The 25,708-nt window shown below is 55.4% G+C and overlaps 2 protein-coding genes across 6 annotated transcripts; one reads left to right on the top strand and one right to left on the bottom strand.

Moving 5' to 3' along the window:
* Nucleotides 1-200: 200 nt before the first annotated feature.
* On the top strand, nucleotides 201-9,204 carry ACP2 (acid phosphatase 2, lysosomal). 2 transcript variants are annotated; one of them, XM_055142625.1, is made up of 12 exons: nucleotides 220-358; nucleotides 926-1,021; nucleotides 1,647-1,733; nucleotides 2,351-2,400; nucleotides 2,487-2,639; nucleotides 2,754-2,852; nucleotides 2,953-3,042; nucleotides 3,596-3,728; nucleotides 4,344-4,426; nucleotides 4,548-4,654; nucleotides 4,759-4,934; nucleotides 8,535-9,202. In XM_055142625.1, the coding sequence occupies exons 2-12, from the start codon at nucleotides 991-993 to the stop codon at nucleotides 8,666-8,668; spliced, it is 1,143 nt and encodes a 380-aa protein (XP_054998600.1). In that variant the 5' UTR covers nucleotides 220-358; nucleotides 926-990; the 3' UTR covers nucleotides 8,669-9,202. The 2 variants fall into 2 exon arrangements, with proteins under 2 accessions (XP_004619131.2, XP_054998600.1); XM_004619074.3 differs by lacking the exon at nucleotides 2,351-2,400 and having other exon boundaries at nucleotides 201-358; nucleotides 8,535-9,204.
* Nucleotides 538-25,172, bottom strand: DDB2 (damage specific DNA binding protein 2). 4 transcript variants are annotated; one of them, XM_055142622.1, is made up of 10 exons: nucleotides 24,757-25,172; nucleotides 22,589-22,716; nucleotides 20,978-21,169; nucleotides 14,580-14,725; nucleotides 12,696-12,795; nucleotides 12,429-12,606; nucleotides 11,810-11,952; nucleotides 10,608-10,772; nucleotides 10,415-10,460; nucleotides 538-822 (listed from the first exon to the last, which is right to left on the bottom strand). In XM_055142622.1, the coding sequence occupies exons 1-10, from the start codon at nucleotides 24,881-24,883 to the stop codon at nucleotides 722-724; spliced, it is 1,326 nt and encodes a 441-aa protein (XP_054998597.1). In that variant the 5' UTR covers nucleotides 24,884-25,172; the 3' UTR covers nucleotides 538-721. The 4 variants fall into 4 exon arrangements, 3 of the variants coding, with proteins under 3 accessions (XP_054998597.1, XP_054998598.1, XP_054998599.1); XR_008630731.1 differs by lacking the exon at nucleotides 538-822 and adding an exon at nucleotides 9,320-10,141 and having other exon boundaries at nucleotides 10,608-10,854; nucleotides 24,757-25,169; XM_055142623.1 differs by lacking the exon at nucleotides 538-822 and adding an exon at nucleotides 9,320-10,141 and having other exon boundaries at nucleotides 24,757-25,169.
* Between the last annotated feature and the right edge of the window lie 536 nt (nucleotides 25,173-25,708).

The following is a 25,708-nucleotide window of genomic DNA, read 5'->3' as shown; positions in this document are numbered from 1 at the left end:
TGGGGTTCTTTTAACGTAGACGAGGTCTTCAAGCCCTTCTCTGCCGCGCTGCGTCGCCACTAAGGCGTCACGAACCCTTCCCCGCCGGGCGCCTGCCGCGGCCCCCCGCCCCGACCGCGCCGCTCCTTTAGCAAGATGGCCGCGAGCGCACTTCCGGCGTGTGTCCCGCGGGGCGCGTCCGGGCGGCTGCAGCTGGTGCCGCCCCGCGAGTTCCGGCCTCCTTGCTGCAAAGACTACAGCGGTGATGGCGGGCAAGCAGCCTGGCTGGAGCCGAGTGGCTCTTCTCCAGATCCTCCTTGGCATTAACCTGCTGGTGCTGCCGCACACCCAGGCCCGGAGCCTGCGCTTTGTTACCCTGGTAATGAGCGATCGGGCTTGCAAAGGGGTGCGCTCCAGCTGGAAAGCTGCACCGGCCTGTTGGTGAAAGGGAGGGACGGGCTTGTGCTGGGGTCGGGGCGGGCGGGGGTCCGAGCGGCGGAGCAGCTGATGTAGGCAGCGGGCTGGGGAGACGACAGGCCGGCCTGGGGGAGTTGGGGGTCCCGGACTCGGAACTGATGTGCAGGCTTGAGCTATTATTTTGGGGGTGGGGATGATGTACGGAGGTGTACAGGGTGAAGGAGCAGCACTCTGGGGAGTCTGCTCTGGGGCAACGATGTGGTGGACCCGGTTAAGAGATCGGCCGCGGCGTAGTCTTCAGTGTTCCTTTTATCCTGGCCACCCCTCATCCCCGTCTGCGGTGCCTTTTCTTCTTTTTTCCTTCTCCACTGACCTTTGACTTTGCCTCTGGTCTCCGTTGCTTAGCCCTGTTGGAATGTCTGGAACCTGGGAGGAAAGATCGCAGGAAATCTGAGTTCGGGTGTCTTGCAGTCACCATTCCAGGAGCAACACCCCAACCCACTCTAAGTAACTCTTCTCCTTTTCTCAGCTGTACAGACATGGAGACCGCTCTCCAGTGAAGACTTACCCCAAGGACCCCTATCAGGAAGACAAATGGCCCCAGGGGTTTGGTCAGCTAACCAAGGTGGGTCAGTAGCCAGCCCTTCCCAGAGGCCAGCTGTCTGAGCAGCTGACCCAGCTGCAGAAGTGCTCCCCCTTCCCAGGCCCACCCCTAAAGTGCATTTCACATGTGGCTGCTGATTTGGAGCAGTTTTCTCGTGCTTTTTCTGGCAGTGCGCTGGGAGCCAGGTGCTGGGCCTGGAACCTGGGCTTCCTGCATACAAAAAGTGCGCTCCAGCCTATTGAGCTACTCTCTAGTCCCTGACAAATTTTTTTTTTTCTGTTTTGGGTCACACCCAGTAATGCACAGGGATTACTCCTGGCTCTGCACTCAGGAATTACCCCTGGCGGTGCTCAGGGGACCGTATGGGATGCTGGGAATAGAACCCGGGTCAGCCGCGTGCAAGGCAAACGCCCTACCCGCTGTGCTATCGCTCCAGCCCTGACAAATTTTCTTAATCTTCCTCTTCTCTGGGTCTTGGCTTATGCCACGTACAATCCACTGCTGACTAAATGAATTCTGAGATCAGAGACTTTGCTAGTAATTTCCCATTGGGAGCAAATTTGAGCAGCGGTGGTACCTCGCCCCTGGGGGCCCCGGAGGCTGTCCCTTTCCGCTGTCCCTTCCTAACCCTTGGCTTTGCCCGCAGGAGGGGATGCTCCAGCACTGGGAGCTGGGCCAGGCTCTGAGGCAGCGCTACCAGGGCTTTCTCAATGCCTCTTACCAACGGCAGGAGGTAAGGCAGGCGCTCAGGAGGCAGAGGGACCTGGCTTGGAGGCTGAATGAGGGTGGACAGTGGGGAGGAGCATGCTGATCTCCCACCTTCTGCGATCCCGGGCCAGGGTATCTGGGAGAGATCTGGAGCAAGGCCCTGAGCGAGGCCCAATCACACCCCTACCCCTACCCCCAGCTCAGTTGTGACGTGGCAAAATGAGCTAGTGGCTCTGTAGAAACTTCTGGCAGAATATTTTTCTGACCATGAACCAATAGCTCTCTGGACCTTAGACTGTTGTAGAAGGGCCCAGGGCGAAGCAGTAAAGGCAGCAGGGAGGTGGCAAGCCTGTCAGGGAAGTTAAGTTGGACCCTCTCTCCCCGCACCCTCTCCTGGCAGCCTGGGAGAGTAGCTTTGGTTACTGTCAGCCTCTGCTCTCAGAAGCCTCCAGGGCTTCTCTTGTGCCCCGAGGGTACCCACTGGAGCGGCTGCCACCTCCCTTGTTTGTTTGGGGCCACACCCAGCTGAGCACGGGGCTCCTCCCAGTTCAGTGCTCAGCTTCTCCCCTGGCAGTGCTTTGGGGGAATCACGTGGGCCTCGGGCTCCTGTGGCCTCTTGAGCACCTTTTCCACCCTTCCCAGCTGAGTACTTGGGCCGCGGCTGGGACACACCAGAGAGGGCCAAAAGCCAGGTAACCCCGAAGGCCCGGTTCTCCCACAGGACCCTGCCGTGGGGGTTGTCTGAGCCCGAGGTGAGACTCGCCTTCCACCTGTGCAGGTGTACGTGCGCAGCACCGACTTTGACCGCACACTCATGAGCGCGGAGGCCAACCTGGCCGGGCTCTTCCCTCCCCACGGGATGCAGCGTTTCAACCCCAACATCTCCTGGCAGCCCATCCCTGTGCACACCGTGCCCATCTCCGAGGACAGGGTGAGCCTGGCTGGCCAGGCCCCGGGGCGGCGGGAGGGACAGCTTGCCCGCGGGCCTGCCTGCTCACCCAGGCTCCTCCTGGGCCTTTGTGTTCCCCCCACTTCCTGTGTGCAGCTCCTGAAGTTCCCCCTGGGGCCTTGTCCCCGCTACGAGCAGCTGCAGAACGAGACCCGGCAGACGCCCGAGTACCAGAACCTGAGTCTGCAGAACGCGGTGGGTGGGGCGGAAGTGGAGGGGGGATGCTATGGGCAGGGGGATCTTGGTCTCTTGGCCGCCCTGGGCCAGGGCCCATCCCTTGATCCCTCTCCCCTAGCAATTCCTGGAGATGGTGGCCAATGAGACCGGCCTCGCGGACCTGACCCTGGAGACCATCTGGAATGTCTATGACACGCTGTTCTGCGAGGTGAGTCGCTTGGGGGGCGGAGAGGGGGGGGACATGCAGGAACAGTGCGGGGAGGGGGCGGTGAAGCAGGGAGACAGGCTTGTAGGGACAGTCCGGGATGTAAAACTCGGGAACTTCCCTGGGGGGAAGGAGCAGCCCCAAGTGGGAACCAGTTCCTGCACACTCAGCACTGGCTACCTCGTGGACTGGGCTCCATTATGCTGAGTCATGCTTTGCTTTTTGGTGGGGTTGGGGGACAGAGCGGGGGGGGGGGGGGCGGGCAGCTGCTCCAGGTGATACTCAGACTGACGGTTCAATGCTCAGGCACTGGGTGGTGCATTGGGGACCACAGTGCTCAGGGGCTGGACTCCGGGCCCTGAGCTTGCACATGCACTGGCCCTTTGAGCCTTTCCAGGCCGGAGTGGTGCTTCTGAGCCTCCTCGCCCCTGGCCCGGCCCCTCGGCCTTCCAACTCGCTCCCTTCCATCACACACACACTGCCCGCCCGTACCTCCCCCCACCCCCTTGCAGGGGGCCAAGGCCTCCGACCTAACCTGCCTGCCGCCCACACACAGCAAACACACAGGCTGGTCCTGCCACCCTGGGCCACGCCGCAAACCATGCAGCGTCTGAGCCAGCTCAAGGATTTCAGCTTCCGGTTCCTCTTTGGCATCTACGAGCAGGCAGAGAAGGCTCGACTTCAGGGCGGTGAGTGATACGGGGGGCACGTTCCAGGGGGCTGCTCACACCCCCACAGCCCTGGGAGAACGCTCTCAGTGCTTTCTGGACCAGATCCCCGCCACCCCATGTAGGCAGGCAGAGTCTCCCCAGTTCCTTGCACACCTGACAGTTGTCACCAGTCAGGTTTGCATGCGGCCAAGTTTCACCCGCCTTGGAAGAACCTCTGGCGGGGACACACCACTTCCGGGGGCCCCTTTGGGAAGGATGATGGCTGTCACGAGCCAGCCCTGGTCTGAGCACCCTAGGGAGGTACAGAGTCATGTGTGAGGCCACAGCCATATGTCCACCACCTCCATGTGGAAATGGAGGGGACCCCGGGGCCGGAGCGAGGGGCTCAGATGTAGAGTGCAAGCCTTACGTTGAGTTCGATGCCGAACGCCAGACACAAGGAAGAAAAGACAAAGTGCCCTACGAGGGCGGTGTCTAGCGGTGTCTTGCTTCCCTCCATACGTCTCCATGTTCTGAGGGAACCGAGATGGGGGTGGGGGGGTACTGGTGAGGTCCTGTCTGGTCCCCGGGCCCCGCAAGTGTTGTCTGTGCTGGGGATCGGCGGCGGCGACAGTGACACTGGGGCCACCGCAGGAGTGCTCCTGGCTCAGATACGCAAGAACCTGACGCTGATGGCCAGCTCCTCTCAGCTCCCGAAGCTGCTGGTTTACTCCGCGGTAAGCGCCCACCGCCCCCCCCCCCAACCTGCTTGCGTCAGTTTCTTGTCTGTTCAGTGCCAGGATGCGGGCGTGGAGGGGTGAGCCATGCTGACAGCGGACCCCCTTCTCTCCCTCCCAGCACGACACCACCCTGGTTGCCTTGCACATGGCCCTGGACGTCTACAACGGCCGACAGGCTCCCTACGCCTCCTGCCACATATTCGAGCTGTACCAGGAGGATGATGGGTGAGTGGGGACCCCAGCCAGCCCACTGATGGGGGGGGGGGTGCCCTTTTGGTGGCCAGCCCAGTGAGCCGCCCCGCTCCCGTCCCCCGTCTTGCGGCCCTCAGGAACTTCTCCGTGGAAATGTACTTCCGGAATGAGAGTGCCAAGGCCCCGTGGCCACTGCCGCTGCCCGGCTGCCCTCACCGCTGCCCCCTGCAGGACTTCCTGCGCCTCACCGAGCCTGTGGTGCCCAAGGACTGGCGGCGCGAGTGCCAGCTAGTGAGCGGGCCTACGGACACAGGTGAGCCTCCCCCTGCCCGGGCCACGCTCTTCCTGCTCCCTCGGGACAGCGGCCCTGGGACAGTCCTCCTCCCGCGCGAACACGGGCACACGCTTTCCCTGCTGTGCCCCCTGCATACCTCCTCTGAGGAAATAAAAGCGCCTGGAGACAGAACCTGTGCGGTGTCGGCCCTTCACTCGGTCTGGACCCTTCTCCCCACCCCTCCACTGCACCGCCGAGGCCCTGGTCCCTGGTGCTCATCCCCAAACCCAACAGAAACCTCCTGGCACCCCCTCTCCCCCCTTTCTCCAACTCCCGCTCTGGCTTTGCTCCCTTCAAAGAACTGCCCTGGGGGGGCTGGAGCAATAGCACAGCGGGTAGGGCATTTGCCTTGCACACGGTCGACCCAGGTTCGATTCCCAGCATCCCATATGGTCCCCTGAGCACAGCCAGGAGTAATTCCTGAGTGCAGAGCCAGGAGTAACCCTGTGCATCGCCGGGTGTGACCCAAAAAGAAAAAAACAAAAAAACAAAGAACTGCCCTGGGGCCGGAGCGATAGTACCACACCCTAGTAAGCACGCGGCCAACCTGGGTTTGATCCCCAGCATCCCAGGCGATCCCGAGCACCACCAGGAGAGATCCATCCCCGAGCACTGCCAGGTGTGGCACAAAAAACAGACCCCCAAAAAGCAGACAACAGCACAGAAAAGAACTGCCCAGCCTCTCGCATCACATCATCACCAGCCATTGGCCTCAGACTCATCTAGACGGGCTGGTGGCCTGTCCGGGACAGGCCTCCTCCCGCCAGAGGCAGTGACCAGGTCCCGGGCGCACTGGTCACCCCCTCCTCCTTCAGCACTTGCTTACTTCTTAGCTTGTCTCTGGCAGGTACAGGCAGCTTCTTGTGTACCAGCTCCACTGCCCACTGAACAGCGGACAGCCCCAGGCGCCTCCTGCCCTTTCCCCGCTCCATGTCTGCCCCCAGAGGGGTGCATCCGCCCTCACGGCTTTCAGAGCCCTCCAGCTCGGTGGGTAACTCACGAGCTCATCTCTGAGCTGTGTGTGTGCTAGTCTAGTTGCAGACTTGAGGGCAGGCGTGAGGCCCTCACTCCAGCCCACCACCATACAGCCAAAAAGTGAAAACAGGTTGCTGGGAGCAATAGGTCAGCAGGCAGGGCACTTGCCTTGCATGTGACCCGGGTTCAATCCCCCAGGGTTCAAACCCCATATGGTCCTCTAAGCCCCACCTGGAGTGATCCCTGAGCACAGCTGGGTGTGGCCAAAACCAAACCACAGTTGCTCCATCTAATGCCAACCCTCTTCCCCACTACTCTGCTCTTTCACTTGCAACATTACATCACCCTAGGAGTTACTTTGAATACTTATTTTTTCCCCACTTCAGTCTCCTATATGAGCAGATTTCATCTACCTTTAAAGTAGATGCTTCCACTGCCAGGAATAATTCCTTTTTTTTGTTTGTTTGTTTTTGGTTTTTTTTGTTCGTTTTTTGGGTCACACCCGGCGATGCACAGGGGTCACTCCTGGCTCTTCACTCAGGAATTACCCCTGGCGGTGCTCAGGGGACCATATGGGATGCTGGGATTAGAACCCGGGTCGGCCGGCCGCGTGCAAGGCAAACGCCCTACACGCTGTGCTATTGCTCCAGCCCCCAGGAATAATTCCTGAATGCAAAGTCAGGAGTAACCCCTAGGCATCGCTGGGAGTGACCCCTCCCCCCAAAAAAAAACCCCTCAAGACAATTAGATGCTCTAAGCTAGGTAAATGCATAAGGCTGAAGAATGTGCCATGCCTACAGCCACCCCAAGTCTGATGCTGGCATTGCAAGGCCCACGCACTTTACCCTCCAGACCCATACAACAGGGCAAGGGGTCACTGCAAGTGACTGTGGACCCCCTCAGCACTGCTTGGGTGGGGCCTCCCCCCAAAAAAAATCCCAAACACACTTATACCTGCCTGGTTCAATCTATCATATCTTGCTTGAACTACTGAAAAGCTTCCTACCATTTTTCTGATTCCATTCTTGTTCCTACTGTCTCAAGCACAGTGGGAGCGGAACTGTTTTTACTCTTTTTCCCCAAAAGTTGAGGGCTCCCAAGCTGTGCCGGGGGCATGTGGGGAACCATCCCCAACACCAGTAGTTAGCCAGGCTGACTGGTTCAGTGTTTGGTCTAACAGTTTGGTGCCACAGCTATTAGAGCTACAATGGTGAGGTTTAAACATTTAAACACTTTAAATATTTAATAAGACTTTAATGTATTAAAGTGTTAATTTTATACTTTTTTGGGGGGAGGTGCCATACCTGGCAATAGTCAGGGCTCACCCCTGGCTCTCCACTCAAAAATCACTCCTGGGGCTGAGTGATAGTACGGCGGGGAGGGCGTTTGTCTGGGTTCGATTCCCAGCATCCCATATGGTCCCCTGAGCAACGCCAGTAGTAATTCCTGAGTGCAAAGCGAGGAGTAACCCTTGTGCATCGCTGGGTGTGACTCAAAAAGAAAAAAAAAATCACTCCTGGCAGGGATCAGGGGGACCATATGGGGTGTCCGGGATTGAATCTGGGTCAGCTGCGTACATGGCAAGTGCCCCACCCACTGTACTATCGATCCAGCCCCTAATTTTGTACTTTTTATTGATTTATTTTATTTATTTATTTTTTTTTTTTTTGCTTTTTGGGTCACACCTGGCGATGCACAGGGGTTACTCCTGGCTCTGCACTCAGAAATTACTCCTGGCGGTGCTCAGGGGACCATATGGGATGCTGGGATTTGAACCCGGGTCGGCCGCGTGCAAGGCAAACGCCCTACCCGCTGTGCTATCGCTCCAGCCCCTTATTGATTTATTTTGACTTTTGGGACACACTTTAGCAGTGCTCAGGGACCACGTGGGGTATCAGGGATCAAACCAGGGTTGGCCATGTGCATGGCAGTGCCGTACTTTTGTACTACTTTTGTACTTTTTGTCCCCCAGACTTAATTTTTTAAAACACAAATCAAGTTTTCCCCGCCCCTCCCCATGTTCTGGCGAGAATACTTATCTCTCTCTTCTCCCCTCACATTTCCCTAAGTGAATTTCTTTAAATAAAATTATTTTACTTCACTGAAGAAAGATGAAGATAAAAAACAGGAGTCAGTTCATGCCATTAGCCCTCCGAGAGTCTTGGGGCGGCTTCCCACCTGCCTGGAATGAAACCCAAGTTCCTGTGGGCCCCTCACTCTGCTCTCTAGGACAAGCTAGGCTGATCTCCCGGGGTCTTTCCTTTGCTTCCTGCTCCCCCGAACCCCCTAGGACACATAATCTTTGTCCCACGTGACAACGCCAGGTTCTGTCGTCTTGCTCTCCGCCACCACCCCTGGCTGACCCACCTCACCATCATTTCCCCTTTCCTCGCTGGCTTTCACTTTGTCACACTGGTCACGGACCTCTTGTCCCTGTCCTTGGCTTGTTTGCGACATTGCCTCTTTCACAGTGCCAGACCCGCCAGGCGGAGACCGGTCTCAGTCACCTCTCACTGTCCCCATGTCCCCCATTGGAAGAACGGCCCGGCCGGAACCCGGATGAACGAGCAGAATCTAACCTGTCCTTTTCTCTCCCCGGCCCAGAGGTGATTGTGGCCTTGGCTGTGTGCGGCTCCATCCTCTTCCTCCTCATTGTGCTGCTCCTCACCGTCCTCTTCCGGATGCAGGCCCAGCCTCCTGGCTACCGCTACGTGGCGGACGGGGAGGACCACGCCTGACAACCGCTCAGCCCTCTTCCCTCGGCCTCCTAGGGGAGGTGGGCTGCTCCCCGGCCCATGGACAGGAGACCCCAGAGAGGGGCCTCCCTCTGACCACCTTCAGTGAACCTGTGGGACTCGGCTGAGCTCACGGCGCCTGTCACTCCGCACCACATGCTGGCTATGTACCAAGTACTGTGTGGCACCTGGGCTTTCCCCGGACAGGCCTTGCCACCTCCAAGCTCCCTAAAGACTGGGAAGTCAGACACGTTCTTACATTTCTCCCTGGACCTGGGATCAAAAGCAGAAGGAACTGGAGCATCGTCTGTCTTGCCTCTCCACCGAGCCCTGTTCTCTTCCAGCCCAGGGTCTGGCAAATGACGCCAAGGACACGTACCTCTTAGGACTGACGTTAGTGGGGAAAGCCGTGTGTTGGTGGGGCCACAAACGTGGCCACCAAGGAACTGGATTACCCAGCCACCAGCGGGCTGAGTTTTCTGCTGACTGGAGCCCCTGTATCAAAGTCGGCCTGGAAGCTTCTGGCTTGGTGGGTGGGGGCGGGTATCAGGGAGTGGGGGACGGTGGGCGGGAGGGAAAGTGGCACAGCATCATGGAAGTGCCCTTGGACTCAGCTGGGCTGGGGTTTCTGGTGAACATAGGCTGTGGGCTGGACAGCTCTAGACAGAAGAAGGCTGGGGCAGTGTCCAGATAATCAAGTTTTGAACTCTTCCTGCTGTTTTTCTGTGTTCTTCCTTTGGGGGACTGAAGGAGCCTTCAGCGAGGTCCGTGCTGGAGACCACTCAGAAGCAGCATGTCTGGGAATGGCTTTATTGGCCTTATCCAGCGTAAGCCCACACCACAACCCACTGCCCCATGCGCATTCACAGGAGAGAAGCCCCAGGGAAAGCTCGCTGCCTCCAGGCCAGACAGAGCAGGGGCCAGAGGCTGCATGTGGCCAACTCCAGAGAAGTTCCTGGAGCTGAGTCCAGTGCAGGAACACAGCCGGTGTTCCCCAGTCCCGTGCTGTCTCGTGCCACCATACCCGTTGCAACCTTATATGTGGACACCTTTGGCCGTTGAACAAGTTGCAGTCTTGGGGCCAGAGAAATAGTACCAGGCTTAAGGTGCTTGCCTTCCATGCCACTGGCCCCACTTTGGTCCCCCAAACATCACCTGATGTGGCCATGGTGGCCCCCAAGTCCCACCAGGGGGATCCTTTGTATGATGGGGCCCAAGCAGCACCATGTCCTCGGATCCTCACGTTGAATGGCTGAACCACTTGGCCAAGAACCCCAAGGAAGGGCTCCCATGGCCCCCTGAGCACTGCCCGGGAGACACGCCCCCTCAAAATACACCCCAGAACCCACAAACAGCTGTGTTCTTCATGCAGGACTGGTTCTTGCGGGGTGCCAAGCCCTTTTCTGGCCCTCTCTATCGATGTCTCTCATTCCTGTGTCCCAGCTTCCTTCTGGCTCCAGACGAGAATGTTATAACCTAGGACGAGTGAGAACCGGTCTGACTTCCTTTTCCCACTGCCAGAGGGAAGCAGCAGGGCACCTAGGACATGCTAAGGACATACCAGGAAACAGGGCAGCAGCCAGACCCTCCCATGGATAGGACAATGTGAGAGGAGGGGAAGGCCCAGGCCAGAGAGACCACCGCATCCTGCATCTCTCGGGTGAATGTTTGGGGCTAAGCTAAGGTCAGCTGCAAGGGACACCTGGGCAACAGACTTGGCCCGTCTGGGATCCAACCTGCTTCACTCACCCATCAGAGAGGCCAGCGTGTCCCCCATGGGATTGAATTCATTGAGCTGCAGAGACAAAGGAGATAAGATGAGCCTGAGAAGGGGTGAAGGTATTGGCGGAGAGGGGCGCGTGCCAGAATTAGTTCTGGGTCATTTTGAGCCCCTAAGCTTGAACCCCTGCTTCCACCATTTATTCATGAGCCCACAACTCACCGAGATGATACCCAAAGATCCTGGGTCACTGAACTGATACAGCATCTTCCCTGAGCTTCCGTCAAACACGTCGATGGTCCGTAATTCGGAGGGGCCACAGCTGGCGAAATGAGGGTCTGGGTATCGGCCCACGATGATGAGGTCGTGCCGAGGATGCCAAGTGGCCTAGGAGATTGAGAGGCTGGTCACAGAAGGAGACGCAGATCACTCTTGAGAGGAACGCAGGCGTTTTCTTTGCCACTGACAACTGTTAATGTAATCGCCAACAACTTATGATGGAGCTAGAACTATGAGACTGAGGATGGCTTCCAGGCGGCCAGGGTCTACCACAGCAGCTGATTAAAATCATTTTTAATTGCTCCTTGCCCCCTGCAAGATGCCCCCCGCCACCACCAGGGATCGAACCAAGGTCTCATATGTATACACCAGGTGAGTGCTCTGCCACCTGGTGTACACCTGAAGCTTACTTGTTTTCGATTCCTGGCTGGCCTCCTTAGCCCTCAGGACACCTTCATGCTTTCTCTCTTGTACTTCCTGAGATCATACCAACTGATAACACTTTTGTTTTGTTTTGTTTTGTTTTGTTTTGTTTTGGTTACGCTGGGCAGTGCTCAGAGCTTACTCCTGGCTCTGCACTCAAGGATCACTCCTGAGCAGGGCTTGGAGGACCATATGCAGTGCTGGTGGATTCAACCTGGGTTCTCCATGTGCAGAGCAAGTGCCTTACCTGCTGGACTACAGCTCCAGCCCAATCCTTGGTTTTATTGAGAGCTTGGATGAGAGGGCTGGGGAGGGTGCAGGCTTAGCATCTGGGAGACCCAGATTCTACCCCCAGCAGTGTGTGGTTCCCTTAGCAGTGGGCCAGGATTAGCCACTGAGCACGTGTGCTCTAAGCATGATGTTTCCTGACCCAGCAAAATAAAAGCAAAGAAAACCCAGCAAGAAATGGACTGTGGAAGTGACACCAAGGGGCAGAGAACGCTGGGGGATAAGACCATGCTGTGCTGGACCAGAGTCCCCAGCAGCACTCAGGGTCCCCTGAGCCCCACCAGGAGTGACCCTTGAGTATGCCAGGTGTGTTGCAAAAGCCAAAACAAAACCAAAAACTGTGCTGTGCTGGGGCAGGACAAGATGAGGGTTTTCAGCTTCTGTTCCTGCCCGCTGCCCACCCTGGCCAACTCCACCCACTCCAGGACCCTTACCTTGATGGGCGTGAGGTGCTGGAACCGGCGGTGAGGGTGTGGGATCAGGTTAGGGGGACAGTCCCACTGGGAGGCTGAGTAGACCCGGAGCTCACTCTTCTGATCCGTGGTCAGGAGCCGGGAGCCATCGGGACTAAAGGAAGCTGGGAATGTGGGGGAAGAGCCTTGAGCTGAAGGTGGCGGCAACCCTGCCATTCGGCCTTCCCAGCCCTGCAGGGGCGCCCAGGCCTCCCAGCTTCTCCACACCGAAGCGCAAGGGCGGCGGGGAGTCTTAGATGGAGCAGAACTATATCCCAGAGACTCAGCAGCTGCTGGGGGCCCTTGGTTAAAAAGGTCTAAGAGGGCTGGAGTGATAGTAAGAGTGGGTAAGGCACTTGCCTTGCACATAGCTGACCCAGGTTCGATCCCCAGCACCCCATATGGCCCCCCTGAGCACTACCAAAAGTGCAGAGGCAGGGGTAACCCTGAACATCACCATTGTGCCACCCCCACACACAAGTACTAATAAAAAATAGAAAGGTCTAAGAAATGCCCTGGCAACGTTGTTGGGTGAAGGTCTGAGTGGGGTAAGAGCCCTGCAGAAGTGGGGTGGGCAGGGGCGGCGGAAGCGGGTGCCCACCTGAGTTGACGCCCTGGCAGTGGGGCAGGGAGCAGAGGAAGCTGGACTTCCCTTTCACCTGGCGCAGGTCCCAGATTTTCACAGTCTGGTCGACGGAGGCCGTGGCCAGGACCCAGTCACAGCAGGGGTTCAGGGCCACGTGGGACACTTTCTTTTTGTGCATTTTCAGATTCCAGAGCTGCAGAGAAGAGTGTGATTCCAGCTGGCCACAGAGTGGGGGAGCATGGGGGGAAGGAAGTGGGGGGCATAAGCTTAGGGGGAACGTACCTCCTTGCCATCCACGGTCAGCAGGCTCACATTCCCCATGTTGTCCCCTGTGACCACCATGTGGCTTTGGGCGGATACATCCAGGCTGCAAAACCAGAGGCTGGAGGGACAGAGTGAGCTATGGGAAGAGTCTCCAGGGCTGGGGGTGTCACCTACCGGGTCGCAGCCCCAAGGCCTGAGGCCCAATCGTGATGCATGAGCAATGTGCCCTGCCACAGAGCTGCAGCGAGGCGCACAGATTAGCCTGTCATCTGGACAGAGGACAGGAGTGACGGGGGGCCTAAGTTTCCCCAGTTGCTGGTGGTCTAGGATCCTCAGCTCTTTAAGTCCCTGCAACAGCCAAACCCAGAAATGCACAAGGCAGTTCCGAGGGAGGGAGGCATGGCCTGGAGGCTGGGGCGGGGGGGTCTGTGGGAGGCTCCTTCACAGCTCTCCTGGGTCTTGTTACCCTTTGGGCCAAGCAAAATGAAAGGGGAAGCCCATGGCCCAGTGCCTGTGAGGAAGGAGCTTCTGCCCTCTTCTGAGCGCCTGGGTAATGGCAAGCTTACCCCCACCCCGCCCCAGGCTCCAGGTTACTTGAGGTCAGAGGGATCAAAGCTATTATCTGGGGGTGCTTTACCCTGCCCCCCAGCCAGGGTTACTCGGGTCCCAACCACATGGCCCACGAGGTCTCCGTGACCAGCTCAGGAGGGAGGGTGGGTGGGTTCCTTGTGGCAGTGGGAGCCAAGTCCGCCCAGTCACCTGGGCCGCTGCTCACGCGCTTCTCACCCACCAGGCAGCCCAGATCACACCAGGGGACAGTCGGGTCTCCCCACCCTGTTCCTTGGGGCGCCCAGGCGAGAAATCAGAGGCACAAGCTTTTCGTGCTTTCTCCAGCCACTTGCTCTTAGGGCATCCGAAGTGCATTAATGGGCCTGTTTTTTTATCCCTTTCGGTTTTTGTTACAAAACTGGTCGGTTGCCACACCCCAGCGAAAGTAGGCAATGAGATTGCAACTTCCTACCTTCCCACATGTGGAAACCATGCTGGCCTGTCCACTGAGACTGAGGATCTGGTCTGCTGGAGAAAGGGGTCGCCACAAAGCAGAAACCCCTCAGTCAGGGGCTGGAGTGATAGCACAGCGGGTAGGGTGTTTGCCTTGCACGCGGCCAACCCAGGTTCGGTTCCCAGCATCTCATATGGTCCCCTGAGCACCGCCAGGAGTAATTCCTGAGTGCAGAGCCAGGAGTAACCCCTGTGCATTGCCGGGTATGACCAAAAAACCAAAAAAAAAAAAAAAAAAACCAGAAAAAAAAGAAACCCCTCAGTCTAACCAGCTGAGGTTCTAGAATACCCCCTGAGGCCATAACCCATTTGGACTACAATAAGAACAGTGTAGGAAAGAACAGGAACTAGTAGAGGAAAGACAGGTCCGTGATTAAGGAGCCTGCCTTGCACATTGCAGACTCTGGTTTAATCTGGTACTACATGGTCCCCCAAGCACCCCAAGGGCAAGCAGGGAGCACTGTGCACTGAGTACCACGGTATGGCTTAAACTTTCTCCATCTCCCCCCCAAAAAGAGAAGGGTAGAAAGTGACAGCTCTTGTAGCTTCCCTGTACCAGGTGTGGGTAAAAGAAATGATGTCTGGGCTTACTGGGCTGAGTGCCTGCTTTGCATGCGGGAGCCCCAGTTTCAACCATGCGGTCCCCTGGGCTATGCCAGGTGCCACCCCATAGCACAGAGCCAGGAACAGGCCTTGGGTACTGCCAGGTGACAAATGGAGGGGGTGTGGAGGAGAGGGAAGAAGGAAGGAGGGAGGGAGGGAGGAAAGAAACGTGATCTGTATTCTCTTACCAGAGCGACCCTAAGGCCCAGAAGCCCATTCCGCTCCCACACTACTCACTTGCAGGAGCTGGAACTGGTAAAGACTCGGACAGTGTTGCCTTGGAAGTCCTGCAGCCTCGTTGTTCCCTCCATAGAGGAGGTGAACAGCTGGTTGGGGTTGAGAGAGTTAAACTTCATCCCAGTGATACTCCCTCCAGCGCCAATCTAACAGGAGGAAGAAGCCAGTGAGAGGTGGGGGGCTGCCAGCAAGAGATGAAGCTGGGGGCGTGCAGCGACAGTACAGGGCATTTGCCTTGCACGCAGCTGACCCAGGTTCGATCCCCGGCATCCCATATCATCCCCCGGGCACTGCCAGGAACAATTTCTGAGTGCAGAGCCAGTAGTGACCCCTGAGCACCGCCGTGAGTGACCCAAAAAGAGATGAAGCTGGATGCCAACACAAACCCTGGAGAGGATGTTCGGCCAGATGGGACCAGGTCAACTGAGGGGTCTAAAATCTATAATGTGGGGCTGGAGCGATAGCACAGCGGGTAGGGCGTTTGCCTTGCACTCGGCCGACCCCGGTTCTAATCCCAGCATCCCATATGGTCCCCTGAGCACCGCCAGGGGTAATTCCTGAGTGAAGAGCCAGGAGTAACCCCTGTGCATAGCCAGGTGTGACCCAAAAACCAAAAAATAAATAAATAAAATCTATAATGTGTTCCACAGCACTTTATCTCTTAAGGTTTTGATTTTTTTTTTGGGGGGGGTCACACCTGGCAATGCACAGGGGTTAATCCTGGCTCTGCACTCAGGAATTACCTCTGGCGGTGCTCAGGGGACCATATGGGATGCTGGGAATCTAACCTGGGTTGGCTGCGTGCAAGGCAAAACCCTACCCACTGTGCTATTGCTCCAGCCCCAGGTTTTGATTTAATTTACTTAATTTAAAGCGTTTATGTATGAGCTGGAGACACTTGCCTTGCATATAATGATCCTGGGTTAAATCCCCAGCACCACATATGGTCTCCCAAGCACTGCCAGGAGTGATCCCTGAGCACAGAGCAAGGAGCAGACCCTGAGTACTGCCTGTGTGGTCCACCCCCCGCCCCCTCCAAACTAAAATGAATATATTTACTGGAGAGACAGTGTTGGGAAACGGAATCCAGAATGCTGGAGTCCAGATAATGGAATGCTGACCTGGAATGCTAACCCCATCGGCGGATGGGGGCTGGGGGGTATCTTGTCTGCTCTATCTCTGTTCCTCCTCCTGGAAGAATTTCCCCTTAAGAAAGCCCATTACATTTATTTTACCCCGATAAACTAAGGCCCTTGGATATGAAATAGTCTAACCCAGATAAGATGGAGATTGTTAGGCGCCTGACCAAAGAACGCTGTCCTTCTCCTTTTAATAATTACTGGTTCTAAGCAATAGTGTTCGTGGAGGAGAGTCAGAGCACTCAGTCCCGGAGAGCCCCTGATCCCATGCATTTCCCCTCTTATTTCTGTCTCTTTCCTTAACCTTCATGGTGCCCCTGCTTCAGGCTTGTTCTCCCAGCAAGACAGTATAGCATGCAGGGCATTTGCCTTACATGCTGCCAACCTGGGTTCAATTCGAAGCACCCCCTATGGTCCCCTGAGCATCATCAGGTGGAATCCATCAGTGCAGAGCCAAGAGTAAGCCCTGAGCACAGCTGGGCGTGGACCAAAAATAACAGAAAAGAGTAATCACTGACTTACTTTACTCTTGTTTTTGTCTTTGGGGCACACCCAGCAATGCTCAAGGCTTATCCCTGGCCCCACTAGGAGTGACTCCTGAGCACAAAACCAGGAGTAAGACCTGAGCATCCATGAATGTGTCCCCAAAATAAAAATAATAAAAACAAATAATGGATTAGAATAGACATTTCTCCAGAGAAGATAAACAAATGATCAGGAGCAGATGAAAAGATGCTCAATATCAGTAACCATTAGGGAAATGCAAAACCAAAACAAGGAGAGTGGGACGGACAGACGGATAGCTCACTCTGCATGCAGGAGGCCGGCATCACCCGTGACACTGCACAGTCCCCTAAGCACTGCTGGAAGGACCTCAGCACCTAGCTGGGAGCAGGCCCTGGGCACCACTGGGTGTGGCTCAGAAATAAATGTTTTGTTTAAGTGCTCAGGCTTACTCCTGGCTCTGCACTCAGGTATCAGTCCTGGCACGGTTCGGGGGACCATACAGGGTGCTGGAGACTGAACCTAGGTTAGCCAAATGCATGGCAAGTGTCCTACCTGCTGTACTCTCTCTCCAGTCACAGAAATAAAAATATTCTTAGTCCAGAATGAGATAGAATTTTTTTTTTTTTTTTGCTTTTTGGGTCACACCTGGCGATGCACAGGGATCACTCCTGGCTCACACACTCAGGAATCACCCCTGACGGTGCTCAGGGGACCATATGGGATGCTGGGATTCGAACCCGGGTCGGCCGCGTTCAAGGCAAACGCCCTACCCGCTGTGCTATCACTCCAGCCCCCAAGATAGAAATTTCTATCCACTGGGATGACTATAATAAAAGCTGGACAAGTGCTGGAAACCCTCCTACATTTCTGGTGGGGTTGTAAAATAGCGTAGTCATTTTTAGTTTTGTTGTGGTTTGGGGACCACACCCAGTGTGGGGGAAGGGTTTTGGGTCACACCCTGCAGTGCTCAGGGATCATTCCTGGCCTTGTGCTTGGGGGTGGGGGGCGGCATCTGCATTACTGGAACCAGGTTGGCTGCGCATGAGGCAAACGTCTTAGCCCCTGTGCTACCCCTCCAGCCCCAGAACTGCCTCCTGGCCAGTAAGGAATAACGCTCAGTCTCCCCTCTCTGAGGAGCGAACAGCAATGCAGATCCAACCTGCTGTGACTGTCTCCCCCACCCTGCCCCCAAGCTGATGCTGACCCCTCCCATGATCCCCAAAGCTCCTCTTCTTCTCCTTTCTCTTTTTTTTTTTTCTCACCCTCATTCCTCTGCCCTGGGGCCTGCCTGCAGGGACACCTTCCCTATTCCTGGGGCCTGGACTCTCTCTGGTGACACCAGTCCACACTCTCCAGCCTCTGGCACCCCTTCTTGTGCCGCTGCATCCCCCCTTCCTGTGCACCCACCCTAGACCAGACAAGGAGATAAAATATCAAAGATATAAGGTGAACACACATATATGCATTATATGCATATTTTGGTGGGGTACATCTGGTGTTGCTCAAGGAAGACTCCAGGTAGTGAGCAGGCAGAGGCCGGAAGCCAGGGCTCTGAGATGCAAAGCCTGCGCTCCAGCCCTGAGTCTTCCCCCCTCCCCCCTCATGTAGTACATTTCATGTCATAAACTCTTATCACAATTTTTTGTTGGGGCATGCAAGGCAAATGCCCTGCCAGCTGTACTATCCTGTACTATCCCCCCTCCTCCATCTTATCACAATTTCTTGTTTTGGGGTCAACTTGGCAATGCTTAAGGCTACTCCTAGGTGTGGCCCCCAAACAAAAACCACATGCTTAATGCCTAACAGTTGTATTCATGATAGTAAAGGGTGGAAACAATCTGGAGTGATAGTACAGTGGGTAAGGTGCCTGCCTTGCAAGCAACCAACCCAAGTTCGATTCCCGCATCCCATATGGTCCTCTGAGCACTGCCAGGAGTGGTCCTTGATTACAAAGCCAAGAATAATCCCTGAGCACTGTCAAGTGTGACCCAAGCACCACCAGCCCCCAAAATAAAGGAAAGGAAGAAGAAAAAAAAAATTTTTTTTTTTTTGGAGAGAAGAGTTCATACCCAGCAATTCTCGGGGTTTAACTCTTGGTTCTGTGCTCAGGGATCACGCCTAGTGATACTTGGGGGACCTTATGTGGTGCCACAGATCAAACCCCAGCTGGCTGCATGCAAGGCCAAACACTTCACCTGATGTATTCTCTCGAGCCTCAAGAAATCTTTAAAGTAGTGAAAGAAAAATAAAACTGTGAACCCAGACTTCTATATGCTGTAAAAGTATACCAAATAAATAACAGAAAAATAAAGACCTTTTCAAAGTGGAAAAAATGCATCGCCAACCAACCTCCATTATAAAAAAATGTTAAAGGAATTTCTTCAGGCAGAAGGAAAATGTTGCGAAAGGAAATCTAGATCACTTAATGTAATGAAAAGCATGTTAAGTTTATAAATATGGCATATATTACAGACTGTTATTCAGCCTCAAAAGGAAGGAAACTCTGACTCTAGCTACCATATGGACGAGCGCTGAGGGTACCAAGTTGCATAAAGTAAGGCTGTCACAATCACAGCGGAAGAAATGCTTTGATTCCATGAACAGTCAGAGTAGTCAGAGAAGCAAAGTAGAATAGTGATTTTCCAGGAGCTGGGAGGGAGGGAGGAAAGGGAACAGAATTTACTTTTGCAAGATGGAAAAGTTCTGAAGAGGAGCTGGAGATTTAGTACAGCAGCTAGGCCACTTGCCAGATTCCAAGCGTTTGACCTGGGTTCAATCCCTGGGTGTCATATGGTCCCCTGAACCACACCAGGAGTGATCCTCGAGCACAGAGCCAGGATCAAGCCCGGATCATCACCAACTGTGACTCACTGTTCTCCCCCCCACACGATAGAAGTTCTGAAGACTGATTACACGTACTTAAGGCCTCTGAACTGTACAGTGAAAAATGATAAGGACAGCAATTTTTATATGTGTGTATTTCATCATAATTTCAAAGAAGTCAGCTCAGGGGGCCGGAGGGAGCTGAGGTCAGAGTGCACACTTTACCTGTGGGTAGCCCAGGCCCCATCCTTGGCACTACATGGCTTCCCCCAAGCACACTGTCCAGAATGACCCTGAGCACAGAGTGAGGAGCAGCCCCTGAACACTACCCTATCCCACACACAAGTCAGATCATGGGGGGGCTGGAGAGATACCACAGCGGGTAGGGCGTTTGCTTTGCACGCGGCTGACCCGGGTTCGAATCCCAACATCCCATATGGTCCCCTGAGCACCGCCAGGAGTAATTCCTGAGTGAAGAGCCAGGAGTAACCCCTGTGCATCGCTGGGTGTGACCCCCCCCCCAAAAAAAAAGCAAAAACAAACAAACAAATCAGCTCACGGGGGCCAGAGGACAGTGGGTAAGATGCTTGTCAGGAGTGACCCCTGAGCACAGTCAGGAGTGACCCCTGAGCACAGTCAGGAGTGACCCCTGAGCACTGCTGATATGGTCCCCCACAAAACACCAAAACAATAGTTCATGTGGAAAAATTGCAAGAGGCATTGCAAGCTTCTTCTGGGGGGGGGGGGGAATCAGATCCAAGCTCTAGGGAGAAAACTCAATGGTCTGACTGCAAGTTTTTGCGTGCAGGAGGCCCAGGTTCAAGGTTCAATCCCTGGTACCAGTGCCCCAAGCACCCCTGGGAGGATTCCCTTGAGCACAGAGCTGTCCCGGAGCACTGGCCCAACCCCTCACCCCCCAAAATCAGTTCCAATATTAACTATCTCCATTTGCCACAGACCCACCCTTTCACGTGACTGAGTGATCTCTCTGGCCCACTATACCATTTTTTCCTGTAATGTTTGGCTCCTTCTGTGCTTCTCGCTCCAGTGTCTCTTTTTGCAATACTTCCATCATCGGCCCCAGCTAGAGCCAACACCCTCATGCTGGGACAATTAATGATAAATTGGAGCACTGGTGAGTAAGAGGGACGAGAAACCGTGGGGCAGAGCACTCTGGTCAATTCAAGCAGCAAGTGCAAAGACCCAACTGCAAGGCAAGAAACAGCTGGTGTAGCTTAAGCACGGAAGCAAAGAGAGACAGTTTAGGGCCCAGGAGATACTCCCCAGGCTGGAACGCATGCTCGTCTGCAGGAAGGGGGCCTGGGCCCCTGAGCTCCGAGTCAGCAGGAGCCCCTGAACACTGCCAGGTGTGCCCCGTAACACAGAAAGCAGACAGTAGGTAGCACATCCCATGTGATGACTGGCTACGTGAGGATTAGTACTTTATACTTTCTCTTTTCCTTGTTTTTGTTTTAGGGCCACACCCAGCAATGCCCAGGACATACTCCTAGCATGACCACACTATATGGTCATTTGTGTGAACCCCAGGAGATACTGGGGTCGGCTGTTTGCAAGACAAGTGCCTTAACCCCTCGACTATCTCTCTGGCCCCACCTTCTCATAGCTTCTGGAGAGGCATTCAATAAATATTTGAGAATTGTCACCATTTACGTGTTTGAAAATATACCCATGGCTACTTTTGTTTTTTCCTTGCTTTTTGGGTCACATCCGGAGATGCTCAGGGGTTACTCCTGGCAGTGCTCGAGGGACCATATAGGATGCCGGGGATTGAACCCAGGTTGACCACGTGCAAGGCAAATGCCCTACTATGGCTTTGGGCCCCCCACTTTTGGTTCTAGTCATTTCCCTGTTGAGAAGTAACTTCTCATTTCTTCAATAAACGTTTCTTCAGCACAAAGAATTGCTTACCCCTTTAAGGAAGGTGGGTTTGTCCTTCAGTCTGACGTTCCAGAGAAAGATATCTCCTCCTTTGGACCCCACAGCCAGGATGTTGGGGTGAGTTGGGTGCCATGCCAAGGCTGTGGCCCTCCGGTCAAAGGGGGCGGCCCTTTGAAATATCCGGTAAGAAGCCAGTGAGTGCAAAAAGGACTGTTGGAGAGCCTAGGGCAGAGAGAATGAAGATGAATTAAAGCCCAGTTCTCAGGCCGGAGAGCTACTACAGCAGGTAAGGCGCTTACCCAGCATGTGGCTGGCCTGGTTCAATTCCTGGCTCCCCAGGAGTGACCCCTGAACACAGCGCCGAGAGTAAGTCCTGAGCACCACAGGGTGTAGCCCCAAAACAACAAGAACAGAACAAAAATTACAAAAACCCAACCCACGTCTAGTTAAAACCAAAGGGATAGTCCACTGAGGAAGGCGCATGACTTGCATACTAGAGGCCTTGGGTTTAATCTCTGGCAACACAACAATCACTGTAGCACTGTCATCCCATTGCTCATCGATTTGCTCGAGCGGGCACCAGTAACATCTCCATTGCAAGATTTGTTGTTACAGGCAACACAACAATACATAAATAAAATCTAAAACCCTGGGGGGCTGGTGTGATAGCACAGTGGGTAGGGCGTTTGCCTTGCACGCGGCCGACCCAGGTTCAAATCCCAGCATCCCATATGGTCCCCTGAGCACCGCCAGGAGTAATTCCTGAGTGCAGAGCCAGGAGTAACCCCTGTGCATCGCCAGGTGTGACCCAAAAACAAAACAAAAAAAAATCTAAAACCCTATTGCCACGGCCAGACTCAGTGGTAAAGCACATTCCTGACATGCCTGGGTTAGATGTCCAGGACCACCAAGAACAAGGGACGAACAACAATTGTCAATTCTTGCCTCCTCCATGGAAGAGCTCTAGGGCCAAGTCTTCCCACCAAAGGGAAACGCATTATCTGGCTCCGGGCATGAAAAACTACAAAGTACCTGAACTCATCTTGGAAGTTGAGGAGGCAGAAGCACTCCAGCATAAACCTTCTTCCTGGCCGAGGACCAGAGGACCAGTCACCGAGATGGGGTGTGGGGAGACCAACCCCTCAGACAACTTGATGAACCAACCCAGCTGTGCAAACACCTTTAGCTCGGGTGATGCCATGAGTGATGATCCCACATTAACGGATTTTCAAGGGCTCTCTGGGCAGCTCTCTCTGGCCGCCCGAGTTCGGTGCTCTCGAACCACTTCCCCACCCAGGACAGCCGTTGCCATGGGCGGACGAAGGAGGAACGAGGGCCAAGCTGCTTGGTGATCCGTTGCTATTTATTCCATCTCTTGTCTCTCCCAAACTCTTTCCACAACTCTCCCAACGCTCTCCACCTCTCTCCAACTCTCTTTCTCACTCTCCAACTCTCTCCCTAACTCGCTCCGCAACGCTCTCTCGAATTCTCTCCCCCAGCTCTCTAACTCTCTCCGCAGCTCTCTCCACCTCTTGCTCTGCCCGCCACTCTCTAACTCATTCTGGAACATCCGGGAGGGAAAGGGGGTGGGGGGAAGGGGGCATGCAAAGGCTTGAGTCTGACAGCCAGGAAAGAGCTCACCTGCTGCATGGCCTGGCCCAGTTTCCGGTGCTGAAGGGCCTTGATGATGCTGCTGTTTGGCAGTGGTGGGACCTGCGGGCTCGCCAAGCCCGCCCAAAGGCAGCCTGAGTCAAACTTCCCGCTGGAACCTGCCAGGCAGAACACACACAGATTTTCCTCTCCTGTCTCAACAGGGCTCTGCTGCGGAGATTCCACAAGCCTTGCTGCTTCGTTGGGCAGAGCCTGGCTTTCTCCTCACCTCCCGGTGGCTTCCCTGCTCTCGCCTCTCAGCCTCACTCGGCACAAGAAACACAAAGTCTCAGGGCTAGAACCATTGGACAGCAACAGCAGGGAGGGCTCTTGCCTTGCACACGGCAACCCAGGTTCGATCCCCGGCATCCCATACAGTCCCCCGGGCACCGCAGGAGTGATTCCTGAGTGCAGAGCCAGGAGTAATCCCTGAGCACTGCTAGGTGAGACCCCCTCCGCCCCCGGAATAAAAGGAGAGTTAGTAGGGATCATGCCTCAACCCAAAGGCCCCAGTAGAATTTTTTTTTTCCTTTTTGGTTCTGCGGCTACACCTGACTGTGCTCAGGGGCCCATAGGCAGTGCCAGGGATCAACCCAGGCTGGTCACACAGGAATAAAGTACACTGCTCAACCCTTTCGAGAGTGCCATGAAAAACTGGTGATAGGGATTGGCTGATGTTTTGAGTCATGTAAATGAGTATTAAAAACTATTTTAGGGGGCTGGAGTGATAGCACAGCGGGTAGGGCATTTGCCTTGCATGCGGCCGACCCAGGTTCAATTCCCAGCATCCCATATGGTCCCCTGAGCACCGCCAGGGGTGATTCCTGAGTGCAGAGCCAGGAATAACTCCTGTGCATCACCGGGTGTGACCCAAAAAGCAAAAAAAAAAAAAAAAAAAAAAGAAAAAAAACTATTTTAGGACAGCATGGCAGATAAGACCATGGGGGGGGGGGTGTGGAAGGAGTCTCTTTAGATCCTATATCAAAATAATGTAGAGGAGAGGCCCGGAGACAGTTAAACCTGCCTTACATCTCAGGAACTGCAAATGGTCCCTAAGCACAAGGGGCATAACTCCAGAGCACAGAGCCAGGTGAGGCCCCCAAATCCACATAAAATGAAAACAGTTAAGTAACACAGAGGTGACCAGTTGTTGGCCCCAAATCTGAGCTGTTGTGGAAAGAAACAGCATCTGTATGTGCTGGCACTGGCTCTCCCCTAAATGGGCTACTCTGGGGAGGAAGGAAACCTACTTACAACAGAAATAGAATAAAGCAACTGAGGATTGCCAGGATGCCTCTGACGACCCGATCACTTGATAGCCATCGCTCTCCTGGACTAAAACTTATCAGGGTTGGAGAGACAGTATGGAGGGTAAGAAGCTTGCCTTGCATGCGGATGACCTGGGTTAGATCCCCAGCATCTCCTAAAGACCCTAGGGGCCAGAGTGATAGTACAGAGGAGTAGGGTGTTTGCCTTGCACATGGCCAACTAGGGTTCGGTCCCCAGCATCCCATAGGGTCCCCTAAACACCGCCAGGAGTAATTACTGATTGCAGAACTGGAAGTAACCCCTGAGCATCGCTGGGTGTTAATTCCTGAGTGCAGAGCCAGGAGTAATCCCTGAGTAATGCTGGGTGTGACCCAAAAAGCCAAAAAAAAAAAATTAAATAATAACAAATAAATGCGGAGCGGGAGTGATCCCTGAGAACAGAGCCAGGTCCTGCATATGGCGGGGTCCAAGCACAAAGACAAACAAAAACTACTTTTGCCAACAAACAAGCCGTATCCCCATCTTTCAAGTCCCACCTCAGACTCGAACCCCAGTCAATGCGGGCGGGTGGGTTTTTCCAAGGGAGGAGGGGCACTGAGGGCTCTCACAGCTGATACTCAGGCATGGCACCCACCCTCAGGTGAGCTTGCTTTAAACTCTCGGTGGGGAGAAAACTCATCTCGGCTCCTGGCCACCTGGGGCTGGTGGAGGTGGGGGGGTGGGGGGGTGGGATGGGGTGGTGGTTATTAAGCCCAAACTCGACCGGATTCCAAGCACCTGCACAACAGGCCGAAGCGCCCCAAATCAAGGAGTGCCCTGGGACCCCCCACCCCGCCCCCGCCCCCCGCCCCCGGCGGTGGGATCCTTGCAGCTGCAGGTGCGGGCAGTACCGGGGTTCTTCACCCGCCGCTGTTTGGCCTCGGGCTCCGGCTCCCGGGGGCTCCTGCTCCTCTTGCTCGCGGGGCGCACGGCCACCTCGAGGGTCTTCAGCTTTTCGGGGCGCTTCCGGGGAGCCATCGCGGCGGGAAGAGGCTTGAGCAGCGTGTGGCCGGAGGACGAGGCGGGCGCCGGGCGACCGCCGGGCCTCGGGGAGCTGCACTTTGCCAAGTTCCCGCCAAACAGGCTCCCGCGGAGCGAATTGGCTCCGAGCGCGGGCGCCGCCCCGTCAGGCCGCGCCCCCTGACGGCGGGGGCGCGCCCGGGGCGCGGCGCGCGCGGAGCGGGGAGGAGGCCGGGGGGCTGCCCCGACCCCCGCGGAGACGGTGCGGAGTCTGGGCTCGCGTCGGTCCGTCTAGGGGCCCGGGACCTGAGGACGGCGCGTCCGTCCGCGGCCGGCTCGAGTCCGCCTGCCGTCTTGCCAGGAAGAAAGATGGCCGCCCGCCCGCGCGCGGCCACCCAACTCGAAGCCTCTCGAGACGTGGCGCTGCCAGGTCCCTCGAAGCCAACGGGAGACGAGGTGCCCATCAAGAGCGAGGCCCCGCCTTCTCTGCCTTCTCATTGGTGGTTCTGCCTTCCCGGGCTTGGTGATTGGTGGCTAGGAGCAGTCGGGGGGAGAGAGGGGCCTAAGGAACTCACCCCTTCTCTGCTCCCGACTGGGCGGCGCTTCTCACTCACCGTCGGTGCAATTCGTGTCTAGGGCTAACGTGTTGCCAGCTCCATTCCTTTTGAGTTTGTGTGTGTGTGTGTGTGTGTATATGTGTGTGTGTGTGTAAACCTGCTCAGTGACTCCCCAGGGAGCAATCCGCGTGCGACCAAGGGGCCTTCGCCGTCGGTCTTGAGGCTAAACATTCCTCCCAAGAATGAAAATATTGAGTAATAGAAAATTGCTCAATATCTAATCAGA

The sequence above is a fragment of the Sorex araneus genome, chromosome 6 (assembly GCF_027595985.1).
Source record: "Sorex araneus isolate mSorAra2 chromosome 6, mSorAra2.pri, whole genome shotgun sequence".
NCBI lineage: Eukaryota > Metazoa > Chordata > Mammalia > Eulipotyphla > Soricidae > Sorex > Sorex araneus.
The sequence above is the reverse complement of the archived record's forward strand: the minus strand, read 5'-3'. Positions and strand labels throughout refer to the sequence as shown.

Excerpts from the sequence above, each read along its gene's own strand:
- DDB2 (XM_055142622.1), bottom strand. The coding sequence starts at position 24,883 with ATGGCTCCCCGGAAGCGCCCCGAAAAGCTGAAGACCCTCGAGGTGGCC. Across the intron at positions 10,461-10,607 it reads GATCTTTGGGTATCATCTCG|CTCAATGAATTCAATCCCAT; the intron begins GTGAGTTGTGGG and ends TTGTCTCTGCAG. Across the intron at positions 823-10,414 it reads CACGCTGGCCTCTCTGATGG|GTTCCAGACATTCCAACAGG; the intron begins GTGAGTGAAGCA and ends CTTTCCTCCCAG.
- ACP2 (XM_004619074.3), top strand. The coding sequence starts at position 245 with ATGGCGGGCAAGCAGCCTGGCTGGAGCCGAGTGGCTCTTCTCCAGATC. Across the intron at positions 359-925 it reads GCCTGCGCTTTGTTACCCTG|CTGTACAGACATGGAGACCG; the intron begins GTAATGAGCGAT and ends TCCTTTTCTCAG. Across the intron at positions 4,935-8,534 it reads GAGCGGGCCTACGGACACAG|AGGTGATTGTGGCCTTGGCT; the intron begins GTGAGCCTCCCC and ends TCCCCGGCCCAG.